The 14,607-nt window shown below is 41.3% G+C and overlaps 1 protein-coding gene across 1 annotated transcript in view; it reads left to right on the forward strand.

The window, feature by feature from the left end:
* Positions 1-14,607, forward strand: part of LOC136856921 (neurotrimin-like) — a 471,685-nt gene that overhangs the window by 17,855 nt on the left and 439,223 nt on the right. Inside the window, exon 2 of the mRNA XM_068231048.1 lies at positions 8,327-8,360. Coding sequence (XP_068087149.1) covers positions 8,327-8,360 — 34 coding nt within the window. The remainder of the gene's footprint in view (positions 1-8,326; positions 8,361-14,607) is intronic.

Below are 14,607 nucleotides of genomic sequence, written 5' to 3' on the forward strand. Positions count from 1 at the left end.
ATGTGTTTGTGAAACAGTGTACTTTAAACAGAAGTGTTAGTTAACATTCACTGAGTAAAATTTAACACAGAGTTAAGGAAACCGGGCCTGAAAGTACAACGTGGCCTTGGAGGCTAAATACCAGTTCCTTAGTTAAGTCTTTCAATCGGCATCATAAAATTTCAACTTGCATAAAATTTCAACTTGTCTGCCGTTTGGCCAGTTCCCCGCTGGTTTGATATACTATATGTCTCGCATCAGCGTTACTGCTTACGTGAGATGGCTTAGAGCGCTCTCTATTCCCGGCTCTACAAAAAGAGGTATAAGGAAACAAATTGCTGCTGGGTAAAGCCTCACCCTAATATTAGGATATCAGCAGGTAGATCTCGACCGTGTCGCTCCGCTGGCGATCCGGAAACCAGGTTCTCCCATTAAAGTTTACGGCGCGCACCGCAATGTTTCCACAGGGTATATCCTAACTCAGTGCGTGACGCCTTCTAACAACGTCTCGTTTGGCGCAGAGTGCATACAGGGTGTCTGAGAATTCCTACTTATCTATAAGATTTAACTCCCATGTTTCCATAGGAACGGAGCTCATACCGATATTAAAACTTCGGTCAATGTGAGTGGCATAATTGCGGACTAGACATGACGGCCTTGGTTCCAGGAAATGCTAATCGCACACCACCTATTCTTAAACCTGTCGATACAAACAATAAACTGGGTGAAAAAAAGTTAAAAATCGTTAAAGTTGTTCTTCAAAGGGCTGTTGAAACTGCTTTTAAAAGCCATGGCGCAAGCCACAGGAAATACACTATAGATTAGGGCGGATCAAATATAAAAGGGGCCGGGCGAGCTGACCGTGCTGTTAGGGGCGCGCAGCTATGAGCTTGCATCCGGGAGATAGTGGGTTCGAACCCCACTGTCGGCAGCCCTGAATATGGTTTTCCGTGGTTTCCCATTTTCACACTAGGCAAATGCTGGATCTGTACCTTAACTAAGGCCACGGCCGCTTCCTTTCCACTCCTAGGCCCTTCCAATCCCATCGTACCCATGTCGGTGCGACGTAAAGCAAGTTTAAAAAAATATAAAAGTGAATTATTTTTTAAAAATTCATAGCATCAACCAAAAAAATACACATATAGAGATCACATTTCTACATGCTGTCCTGCCTTCGATACACATTTTATCCATCGCATTGGTAAGTTTTGATGCCATCGAACGTTTCTACACTTGCATCATCAACGAACCGCTGTCCTCCTAGGTCTTGTTTGAGTGGTCAAAACAAATGGTAGTCGCAGGGCGATAAATTTCGACTGTACGAAGGATGTTTCAGAGGTGCCCAATGAATTTTCTCCAGTTTTTCCCGCGTTCAAAACGGCAATATGTGGCCTTGCATTGTCAAGGAGAATAATGAGGTTTCGGATCGGTTGCCGGCGTCGCTTGTTGCGATACCCAGCTTTTGCTTCATCCAAAATGTGACAGTAATAGGCTGCATAAATTGCCCTTTGTTCGTGAAGAAAATCCACCAGTAAAATGCCCGCGAAGTCCCAGGAAACGGTTGCAAATATCTTTCCAGCAGATAGACGTGTTTTGGCCTTGACCGGACCTGCTTCGTCTATTCGCCACCGCTCTATGCTTGCTTGCTTTGACTCTGGGTATAGTGATGCACCCAAGTTTCATGACAAGTCACAATACGGCGTAAGAAATCCTCTCCTTCCTATTCGTAGAGACGCAGGTGTATCTGGTGAACTTCCTGGCGTAACGTAGATTGTTCCTGGTTGAGGAGATGATGAACACACCTGGCAGACAATTTTCTGAAATCGAGTTCATCTCGGATGATGGTTTGAACACTCCCGTAACTTCTTCCTGCGGTTAATACAATTAGCGAAATTTTTATTCGCCAATCTTCACCAATAATATCACAAATGGCAACAATGTTGTCTACAGTGACACTTCTCCGTAGTCTCCTTCATGGGGTTCATTTTACACAGCTTCTCTTTCTCCCACAAATTCTTTAGGCCACACGAGTCTGCGAAAGTGTTCCTTCCCCAAACTGTGCAAGGAGACGTCTCAAAATTTCGGAAGGTCTGGTGCCCTCCTTAACGAAAAATTTTATAAAGGTGTGTTGAGCAACAAATGTGTGCACCTTTTGCTCACTCATGGCGTACTGAAGCAGCCCAGCTCTCCACCGTCGTTCGCGCGCGCAAACTCCTTCTTCAGACACCCCCACCAACATCCTGACGAAGCCCCACCTCAGAATTATTCGCAGCGGTACACCCAAATTCCCGTTTACCGGGCGAGTTGGCCGTGTGCGTAGAGGAGCGCGGCTGTGAGCTTGCATCCGGGAGATAGTAGGTTCGAATCCCACTATCGGCAGCCCTGAAAATGGTTTTCCGTGGTTTCCCATTTTCACACCAGGCAAATGCTGGGGCTGTACCTTAATTAAGGCCACGGCCGCTTCCTTCCAACTCCTAGGCCTTTCCTATCCCATCGTCGCCATAAGACCTATCTGTGTCGGTGCGACGTAAAGCCCATAGCAAAAAATTCCCGTTTATATTTGATCCACCGTAGGGCAATTTTAATGGGAAGGCCTACAATATCAGATACCGATACATGGCTTTCTTTTATACCGGAAGGAAAGGATCAAATCAAGATCAGCAATAATACAAACATATTAAACTACAATGGCCAGAGTTGGCAAGGATGCGAGTACGTCAAAACATGCCGCTGACAGGGAGAGGCGTGTCCAGTTATGCACCTCAGAATCTGCGGAACAACATGTGGGGAGAACAAAAAATATAATCATGCACATGCTAAGTAATTGTCCTATCAACGACGGGTCCTTCAGCTAGTATAAGAATAAGAAATATTGAGGCACAAGACCGTGTGAAGCAGAGGATAACCGAATACTACCATGCGACCAGGAGAAAGAAAAATAATAGGCCGAAAAGTGAAAGGTATGGTTAAGTTTGGAAAAGGGTAGTCTCAAGAAACAAAATTCAGAAAATGAAACGGGGGTCGACACTTGTGTTTCCTTTTAAGACATTAAGCCTCTAAGTGCATTTACATTCGCTGAAGACCTACATGCTAGCTAAGTTAATAAAGTCCTTACAAGAAACTTAAGTAGGTACAGCAAGGCCCTAAATTTTACATTCTAGGGGAACGTTGTTATCTTTCATGAAGCCACTAGAATATTCTACAGTCCTATAGTTTAGGATGAGAAGCCTACCTCACTTGTTGCCCCAGCAGGCCAGCTGCTTTAAGCGAGGTGAGAACCTTGTCCGATAACCGCAGAGTAAAGATAAACTTTAGCTGGCAACGGACCCTTCCTTTTATTGTTGCAGATTTGGCTCTGATTGGTTGAATAAACTTCATTCAGTAAGACCAAACCTAAGAAGTGACCGAAGAGGAAGGGTTGCCAACTCCTATTACATTATTTACTACTAAATGAACGTAAATTTAAGTTCCCACATAGGTTCTAAGATAATAATAATAATAATAATAATAATAATAATAATAATAATAATAATAATAATAATAATAATAATAATAATAATAATATCCACCTCTGTGGTGTAGTGGTTATTGTGATTAGCTGCCACCCTCAGAGGCCCTGGTTCGATTCCCGGCTCCGGCACGAAATTTGAAAAGTTGCACGAGGGCTGGAACGGGGTCCACTCAGCCTCGACAGGTCAATTGAGTAGAGGAGGGTTCGATTCCCACCTCAGATATACTGGAAGTGGTTTTCCACTTCACCTACAGACAAATGCCAGGATGCTACCTAACTTAAGGCCACGACCACTTCCTTCCCTATCTCTTCCAATCTTACCATCCCCCCCCCTCCCCCCCCCCAACGCAAGGCCCCATAGCATATGAGGCCGCCTGGCGAGGTACTGGTCCACTTCTTCAGTTGTATCCCCGATCCAATGTCTCACGCTCTAGAACACTGCCCTAGAGGTGGTAGAGGTGAGATCTCTCGCTGAGCCCGAGGGAAAAACCAATCCTGGAGTGTAAGCGTATTAAGAAAGAAAGAAAAAGAATAATATCATTAAAAGAGGCTCACAAAGAAAATTTTTAACGTAGCCTTGTGAATGAAAAATCACAATAATTGGCTAAAAGAAATCAGTGAAGGCCTGAATAAAATTGGCATTCATGAACAAACCATTCAAGATAGAATAAAATTCAAAATCTTAATTCATAAACACAAATTTTCTGTAAAGCTCACCCGAGTAAATACAGGATGGACTAAAAATAAAAATCCGCAGCCTGTTTCCAGTCATTCGACTGCGTCAGGAATTGAATCAATCTAGCGGCGATAATAGGAAATGTGCCGACTGCCGAAACCTATCGCACTCCTCGGGGGCAATGATAAATCACTGACAGATGAAATGGAACGTTAATGGAGAGTGTTGCTGGAATGAAAGATGACAGGGAAAACTGGAGCACCCGGGGAAAAACCTGTCTCACCTCCGATTTGTCCAGCGAAAACCTCACATGGAGTAACCGGGATTTAACCACAGTATCCAGCGGTGCGAGGCCGACGCGCTGCCGCCTGAGCCACGGAGGTTTCACAGGATGGACTAAACAACGTAAACAAGGAACACAGCAAGAAGATAAAGAGATATTGGGAAGTGAAAAAGAACAAATAAAGCTTTAATAAGTTCAAACCCGCTCCTTTTTTGGGCATGACGAATCAATAATAATAATAATAATAATAATAATAATAATAATGTTACTTTTTACGTCCCACTAAATGCTTTTTTGACTGCTATTGGAGACGCCGAGGTGCTGGAATTTAGTCCCGCAGGAGTTCTTTTAGGGTACTTGCCGACACGATGCCGACGGATTTGTGAACCTCTAAATACCACTGGACTGAGCCAGGATCGAACGTGCCAAGTTGGGGTCAGAAGGCCAGCGCATCAGCCGTCTGATCCACTCAGCCAGACTAGGTTCTTAGGTGGCAACCTGTCCATAGGTAAGCTTCAGACCTTTCGTTCAGCGTATGTTCAAAGTGCTGCCTAACTTTACGGAAATGCTCTTTTCACGTCGCTGTTACAACGGTGTCGGGAAAAATTACCGATGGTGCTACTTCCAGATAGACCTCCAGCGCACAATGATACCCATGTTAAAATATTTCCGGATTTGCAGAAAGATGGGAGGTACATTTGGTTGGTGGGCCTGTCATGAGAGCAAGGGATTTATGTTCTTGGCCAGACCTTGTCAACACTTTCGTCCCCAATATTGATTTTCGCTATTCCATTCAACCCCTACAATTATATGAAGGGGAGGTTTAAATGTACTGAACTTTTTTTAATAGTATTGAACTTTCCATTAACCCCGTGAAGTTTTTAATTAGCTTATACAAGTTCATCCAGCCGCTTACTTTCACGTAAAAGAAATCTAATTTTTCTTTTGCTTCCTTTGGGGAGAAAAAGGGTTTAATATAAGAGACAGAAACAAAAGAAGCGTGATGAAATGGCCAAATGGATAAGAAAAACAGAGAGAATGCCAAACAGAATAAGGAATTGTTCGCTCAATTGAGTGCGTAACGCTGACACAACTGTTGAGGATTAAGAAAATCGCTCAAGTTGCGAAGACTTCTGGCAGCATATTAAAGTATCATAGAGCGCCAATTTAATTTGAATAAGCTGCGCTCGAAGATAATAAGATTAAAGACATCTCAGTTAAAGAGGTGCAAACAAAGTGACGGAGTTGATAAAAAGTTGGAGAAGCTCACAGTGTATGAACCAGTACTCAGCTCATTATACCCGAAGCGCTTTTAACTCAATTAAAATGTCATAAAACGAAATTTTTAATGCTATTTGCCTGATTGCAAGTATAAGCCCGGCTTTAAACATTAATCAGGCGCCCGGTTTTCAGTAAAAATAATTTGTAACTACTGATATTGAGTTAAGCTTGCCAAGTATGGGATAGAGTTTTGATAACTTCCACCATGTGGAAGGAACACAGGATGATTCGCAAATACTCCCATTTGTGAGTGACGGGATTTTCTCTTAACTATGGACCAAATTAGGATTACTCACACACTGTAACGGTTTATAAAATTGTTAAGAGAGAAATATTTTTCAGTTTTATGTACATGGTCGCTAATCTTAAATAACGGTTAACAATAAAGTATTTTGATTGTAAGATGTATCGTCTTCTGTACCTGCTGCCTGCGGACTGCGAGAACTAGAGCATGCAATATTAACGATGTGTCACGTTTCCTTGCTCTTGTCAAGAAACACATATTCTGATATAATGTCTTGTCAGTGATGATACTTCTATACCAAAAAGCCTACAGTATTTCGTCTCCAAGGACCGGCTGTGGTGTTTGGAATACTGATAGACCATTTTCTACTTAATTATGGCTGTCTCTGCAGTTCTTGTTTGCCAATAATTGGCCCACCTCTGGGCCGTGGTCATGATTCAGGTAATTACATAAATTATTCTTAAAAGCAATGCTATCATATGAAATCCTCGATGGCATGTAAAGTGGCACAGGTTCCCAATCATCAAAATGACAATTACTGTACGCTTGTTTCTACCAAAGACAAACTCCAGTGCTGAAATGACCTAGCCACGAACAGAGTACCAATGTTCAAACTTCTCACTGATATACCGCCTGAGCGTGGGAGACGGAGACGAAGAATACACACACGGTATCCCCTGCCTGTCGTAAGAGACTACTGAAATGTACTACCAAGAGATGATGGAACTGGAACCATGAGATTACTCGGATTAGTACCAGTACGTGGGGATCACCTTGGGTCGACGTTACTTGCAATTAGTACCATTATGTGAAGAACACCATAGTTCTGGGCGTTGCCTGTGATTAGTACCATCGTGTGCATCCCACCGAGGCGGGGGAGGGCGCGTGCGACTGCACAGACGAACGTCCATGCGCGAGAACGTGCCGTGCGCTTCACTAAGTTGGGTTGGTTCCCCTGTATTCAGAATTGGTCTGCGTTACTTGTCAGTAGTACCACTATATGAGGAACACCATGGGATTGTGCGTTGCCCATGATTAGTACCACTGTGTGAGGAACATCATGGGATTGTGCGTTGCCCGTGATTAGTACAGCTATGTGAGGAACATGATGGGTCTGCATTGCCTGTGAGTAGTAACATTAAGTGTGGAACACCATGGGTCTGTGTTACCTGTGAGAGGTACCGTAATGTGTGATACACAATGAGTTTGCATTACCCTGATTAATATCACTATGTGATCAAAACCATAACTCCACTTGATCAGTGATTAGTACTGTTATGAGGGGCCGATGACCTGGATTTTGGACCCCTTTGAACAACAAGTATCGAAATGATGATTTTGCTTTGGAAGCAGTCCATATTACAGTTTATACCATTGTTTTAAGTTGGTTTATGGGAAGGTGGGGCATTGCGGATGGGATCGACTAGTTATTTTAAGTTCATAATCAATTTTCATTTTTCGTCGTCGTGGTTTTCAATTATATTCAGTGGATGGATTTTATAATTTTAACCAGCATATACCCACGGCTTCACCCGCATTTATTAATTCAAGCGTTAGATGTTTCAAACTATTTGTTTAAAAGCAAAATAAAACATTATATTTTATTAACGCACATCGTTATTACATAGGTAAATTGGATGAAATACAGTACTTCTATTTTTAATAGCTGTGCCCGCGACTTCGAAATGGTTCAATTTTCTTTATGACTTATAAATCTTCCTAATCGACTTTTGAAGTATTTAGAATTTTATTTCTTTTCGAATTAATCTCAGTGGAAAAATCTCTTTATATACAATGTTTGGTGTATGATTTCCATGGGCTATTTTGCCTTATAAAGCTTTCTCGTCAACGTTTAAAATAGTTTGATTTTGTTTACTTTTGGTATTAATCTCATTGAAAAAATCTCTTTATATTCAATGATTGGTGTATGATTTCCTTGGGATAAAACAACAACGCTAGTGGCATTTCTCGCTCGTGAACATGCGTCGTGTAGCTGCCCGTGGGTAAAGCAACCTTAAGTTAAGCTATGCCAGCTTTTCTCAACGTTTGCCCTTGTAACTTGTTGATTGTCATAACAAAGCAGATATTGATATGAAATTGCAGTCTTTTGAAATCAAATGGAAAATTTGACAGTATGATGGGAATCCGTGTTATAAATACCGTCTCACCTTTTCCGCATCTGGATATTATACTACCTTCTATAACGTTTCTTTGCAATGACACTGCTCGCTAGTTTCGGTGGGTTTAAATTACGGAGTAGTATCATGGGCACGCCAATATTAAGTTCTAGTTTTTGAGGGAGTAGACCAGGCAAAATTATGCAGTTTAAAAATTCTGTTGGATAATTAACAGCTTCATCCGGATTGCAAACTGTATTGAAGGAAAGGTATGTTTTTGATTCATCAGAAAGCTTATCTAAAATGCGTTGATAAAGCGCAGGAACCTGGTCATTAATTGGTGCTAAAATTGATATTTCACCCAACCACGGATCTTCCTTTATAGTATGATTTTGAACATCATCGTAAATACTATTTATTAAAGTTTCAATGCCCGCCACGACCTGACAAAGACCAGTAGGTAGTTCTATATGTTGAATCATCTGAATTTTCTCCCATGTTTTTTTAAAGTAAGTTTTTCACAATGTCTCCAAAGTACAGAACGTTTTAAAGAGGCGTTAATTTCATCCGCTCACGTACCTTTAGTGACAATTGGTATTGCATTGTTCTGTTCACGGCTTCGGTTGAAATTTTGTTCGCCATGGCGCAGTCGTCCCACACTACAAAGACACACTGTTGTAATATTTGGACATTATGACTATTTTTCGATACAATGCAAACTGGACTTTCCATACGTTCTGCTTCTATTGGTATTTTAAACATGGAATGTGCTGTTTTTCCCCCAGGAGTAAAGTTGCAGCTATTCCCGAAGATGCGACTGCTATGGCAATCTTTTTTTTCTGAACCTCTTTCGCCCAGTAAAGGATTTATCAAACATGTCTTGCCAGTACCACCTGGAACGTCTAAACATATACACCACCAGAGTTAGCAGCATTCACACTGTCAATGTGGAGTCGGTAAACTTGATTCTGTTCGTTGTTTAATCTTGGTTCATTCTGATTTATCGTATGTTGAAGTTCAACTGGGTCAAAATTTGTGTGTTCAATATATTCTCTGTTCAAATTATCAACAGTCCCATCAGTCACTTGTGGAGATGGTAAACCATAATGAGGGAGAATATTGCCGCCTATGGAAAAAATAATGTCTTGTAACGCAAACAGAGAACGATTAGTAAAGTTTTGTAAATGAGCATCTATTTCTTCGTCTGGGTAATGTCGTTGGAGGTCTCTTATATAATCTTCCTTGAAATGATCCTTAAACTTGTCCATTAATTCTGAGGTATTAAAACATTGCAGAATACCAATATAATAGCAAATAGCTCTAGCAATTGAGATGTGCTGCTGCTTATACGGGCATCTGTTAATTTCACCCACCAGTGATTATCAAATTCTAGTAAACAAAGTGCTGCTTTATACGTAGGATGTAAAATACCGTCCACGCTTTTGAGACTTTCGAAAGAAGTTGGTCACTTGACAACCTTTAATGACATCCTTAGATGATAAAATTCCCTATTATTAGGTTGAATTGTATAAATCCTACCAAGAGTATGCTCGTGAAATATGCCGGAATGACCCTCCACAGTAGTACCTCGGCGTCGCCGTTGGAATGTGCCATTTTTTTTTAAATGTGTAATAAGCTGGGACTTCATCATACAATAAACTGGCTGTGAATTCGTCGTTATGGCACAGATCGAAAAAGGCTATCAATGTGGTATTCTCGGATTGTCTACCACTCCAGGGGCATTGTTCGGATCAAAATTAATTCTCTGACCATTTTCTAAATGGATATCCAGATGTCCTACTGCTGGGAAACGTTCGTGAATCGAACATGCAATTAGCACCAGATTGCTTCGGAAGTACTAATATATCTTGCATTTTGATATGATGTCACTTCGTCGTTAGTATTTTGTACTCCAAATACTGCCGAGTCTGAACCTTTGTTGAAATACTTGTAAATATATGTTATTGATTTTACACTGCTACAAAGTTCAACGTTGACGTGTGCTCTGAAATTGCGCGACAATACCGGCGTATATGAAACAATCCAGCGATTATCGATATCAAAAGAGTTAGTTTGCTCCGAATTGTCGTTGGTATATCACCGCTTTTTGGTAAACGACGCCTGTAAAAAGGATAATCATCCCCACCTGTAACAGTTTCTGCACTGAAAGATTTAGGAAACCTTTTACTACAAATGCCGTTCTTCATACACGGAGATTGAGCACTGTAAGGGCCACATGGACTATGTGCCATGTGGGTTTTCATAAAATCAACTAGTTCTGGATCAGCTTCTCGGTCTGGCAATTCTGCTCGGATAATACCATCAATTTGCTATAGTCATATTTTCGTTTATAACCATATCAAAATGTAGGCATAGGGAAAAACACGCTTCTGCCATTCTACACTATGCATAAAACAGCGAACGGAGCCGTAAATTCTTCCTTTCACAAGGAGATCCATCATGTTTTTCAGTTTTTGTTTAAAAACTCTTGCTACAACGTCATGACGATCAGAAGCCAACGTATGCGTTTGTGCATATATCTATGTCCTCCCATAAACGATGAAGGTAGAATAACTAACTGTCCCATGTCCTATATGTCTCATTATGATTGAGTGGGTCTTCAAGGTGAATATATTTGTCAAATCGAAGCTGTTTTATTAGTTTGTATAAAAATGAGTCTCTCTGTTTCGATTTTAGCGTATACGTCAACTAAGTATTGATTAAATAATTGATTGTAGTAATGAAAATGATTGTACTCATTCTCTCTAATCATGAATCGGTAACAATAGTATTGTAGAGCGGAAAGTTCTTTTTTTTTTTAACATTTGGTTGGCCTGTGTTTGAGTCGACTTGATGGACTGAAAAGTTATATTCGTCTTCCCCATAAAAAGACATTAGAGAATACTGTAGGGCATCATAATATCTGTGAGTTTCGGCGATTCTCTGCAATCCATTGACCATTGACATGTCTGTGAAGTACTATGCCCCTTTTATCACAACCTTAATTTACCAGTAACACAGATACTTCGTTTGTTGTCTGTTCGTTATGGCGACCTCTGTGTTCTGCTGAAGGTCGCCGATCGGCATTTATAACTATTTTGTAATCATTTTCGTTTGAAGCTGGCTTGAAAGATTGAAGAGCAGTGTTAAAACCACGAATGTAACTGTTTATTTCAAGAAGCATACTTTGCAAGCTTTCTACTAATGAAAACATTACCGGGAGAGTTGGCCGTGCGCGTAGAGGTGCGCGGCTGTGAGCTTGCATCCGGGAGATAGTAGGTTCGAATCCCACTATCGGCAGCCCTGAAAATGGTTTTCCGTGGTTTCCCATTTTCACACCAGGCAAATGCTGGGGCTGTACCTTAGTTAAGGCCACGGCCGCTTCCTTCCAACTCCTAGACCTTTCCTATCCCATCGTCGCCATAAGATCTATCTGTGTCGGCGCGACGTAAAGCCCCTAGCAAAAAAAAAATGAAAACATTGTAATCTTGCGTCCCTTTGTAGTACATAATCGCTAGTGAAATATATATATTTTTTAAATATTCTCTCACATCATCTACTGGAAGAAGGGAAGCAATTAAATGATACACCTGCCCCTGTATTTTAAACGTGGGCACATGAACTTCTTTTGCTACGGAATAAGGAATTTGAAAAGCCGAATTATAACGTCTAATATTATTCATGAAATGTTGAGATTGATCACGTTTGCCACATAATAAAGATTTGAGAGGCTCGGGTGGCTGCTGAATAGAGTCCAAGCGCACTTTCGCAGAAGAACAACAAAGTCCTTTCGACTCATCTTTCTACCTTAAAGCTTTAGAGTCAATGCAACAAACATTCATAACAGCTATCTCTAATGCTGCAGAATAATTTATTTGGGCGTCATAATTGAACCCACTGTTATGTTTTTCTTGCCATTAGCTCTTCTTACTTGGCCATTATTCAGTCGTTGTTGCCGGTTCTCTTCACTTTCAATATCCCGCATGACACTTGTCCTTTGCCAGGCAGTAACCAGACGCCTTTCTCGATCAAAATTTGTTTCTGACTGACGAATGGTACTCACACTTTTACGGAGCTGTGGTAAGTGCTCGATTCTCTGTCCTAGTGACTTATGATATCGGTCATAGTTTGCAGTAACACGGATGTCATGTTGTTCTTGACTTTCAAATTCACGTTGATTTTGGTGACGTCGACGATCACTTTCCAATCACTGCTCTCTAGAATCATCTGTTTCTAGATATCACAACACAGAGTGTCGAATACGGTCATCTTCCACTCGCTGCTCTTTAGAATCGTCCGATTCTAAATTTCACGAGACAGCGTGTCGAATACGGTCATTTTCTAATCTCTGTTGTCTAGAATCGTCCGATTCTAGATTTCGCAAAACATAGTATCGAATACGGTCATTTTCTAATCGCTGCTCTCTAGAAACGTCTGATTCTAGGCTTCGCGAGACAGCGTATCGAATACGATCGCTTTGTATACGCTGTTCTGTAGACTTCCCAGATTCCTGACTCCTTAACAATAAATGACGGGTTCTATCTAACTGCAATCGTTTGTTCCTCTCAGCACTACTTTCATTCGACCTAGACATGGATTGGCTCAATCGATAATTTGTAAGACGACTTTCTCTATCCTGTTGAGATTCATTTTCACGTTTCAATCTTTGTCTTTTGGCCTTTCTCGTGTTTTAGGGAGATTTGATTTTCTTTTAGGCATGACTAATGACTTAACTACTCAATACGAACGAACACAAACACGGCGCGCATTGAGACTCAACCATCCGCAATAGCCCGCTCGTGCGTACTGAGCCCGCGCGACAGCCAGCCTTTATGATATTAAGTCGTTGGAGGGGGAAACGGTGGGAAGCGCCTTTCGATGCGGCGAACGGAACGCGCGGTACTGGACTCTGATTTCTTAGTTTATTACTATCTTTTCCCAGAGCACCAAGATGGCTCCCAACAGTAGGCCAAGATATGTTGCCTTAAAAACGCCTTAATGGAAGAGTGGAGTTATATATCTAGTAAGTAATTATCTACGGAGACCAAGAAAATTTAGCGAGTGGGTTGTTGTTAGGGCAAGGTTGGCAACCAAAATACACTCAGGAAGTTATCTATGGAGCAATTGTAGCAAAATCCAATATGGAGGCAGTTAGGGCAATAAAATTAAACTGAAATATGCCGTCAAATCAATTAAAATAAGCTGTAGACACTTAAGATAACACGTTCACACAACCACCACACCAAATAAATGCACAAATACTCTCTGATACCCACTAACACTACAAGGAACACGAGAAAAGATGCTACGATCGCGGAGCTCCACTACACAATGATCCCTTCCAGTGAGTCTATAATTTGATCTTAGCCAAGATTCCGAGAAGCGTTTTTGTCATGTACCGGTTATCAGCAGTAAGTCATATCGACAAACCGAATATGTGATAAGACGCTTCATTTAGCGATCTACATAGTTGGTTGTTGTAGAATCCTTGAGCTGATGTTGCCATGGTTACGGCGGGCCATTTCTTTATCAGATTCTTAGAGCAGGGCTAGTGTGGTGCCAACATTCATAACGGTTGGTTTTAGGGCCTCATAACATGTTTGTCCGGCCCGTAGGGTTTACCGAGTTTTGTTCTTTGCGTCAAGGGGGCTTAAATAAGCTTTTACTCGTCTCTGTACGAACAGCACGATATTTCCCCTACTATTTAATGCCCCCCCCCGGTCGTCCACCCCCTCCGATTGTTTCGAAAAATTAAAAGTAGCCTTAGTTACTCCCTGTACCATTAGCTACCTGCCAGTGAAAGTCCCGTCAAAATCGGTCCAACCGTTTCGCAGATTAGCCGGAACAAACAGGCAGACAGACAGACAGACAGACAGACAGACAGACAGACAAAAATTTAAAATTAGCCTGAGTTACTCCTTAATACCATCAGCTATCTTCCAGTGAAAGTCCCGTCAAAATCGGTCCAACCGTTTCGGAGATCAGCCGGAACGACAGACAGACAGACAGACAGACAGACAGACAGACAGACAGACAGACAGACAGACAGACAGACAGACAGACAGACAGACAGACAGACGAAAACTGTAAAAATTGGTTTTAGTTATAAGTACCGTACATACTTTAATATAAACTTAGTAAAATGCTGTTATTTTGACATTACAAACAGACACTTCAATTTTATTTATTTGTATAGATAATCATGTCATTACACTTCATCACCTACCATTAGGGGCAGATGACCTAGAGGTTAGACCCCTTTTAAACAATAAAGATCATCACACTGATATTAGCACTATGATCAATCGTTAATTATCAGTATGTGTATGAATCACAAGAAAAAAAAAAGTAGGCTAATTTCCCAGCTGCTCGCCACCAATAATGAGACAGGCTGTTCCGCTCGACGAGGGAACTCCCCTACCCTGTGCGTCCGTATCTTCAAGTATCAGGATCGATAACCACAAAAATGTGTGAGACATGGAATATCAGAGTTTAGTATTCCTCCTGCCTTATAAC

Source organism: Anabrus simplex, chromosome 1 (assembly GCF_040414725.1).
Source record: "Anabrus simplex isolate iqAnaSimp1 chromosome 1, ASM4041472v1, whole genome shotgun sequence".
NCBI classification, from domain to species: Eukaryota; Metazoa; Arthropoda; class Insecta; order Orthoptera; family Tettigoniidae; genus Anabrus; species Anabrus simplex.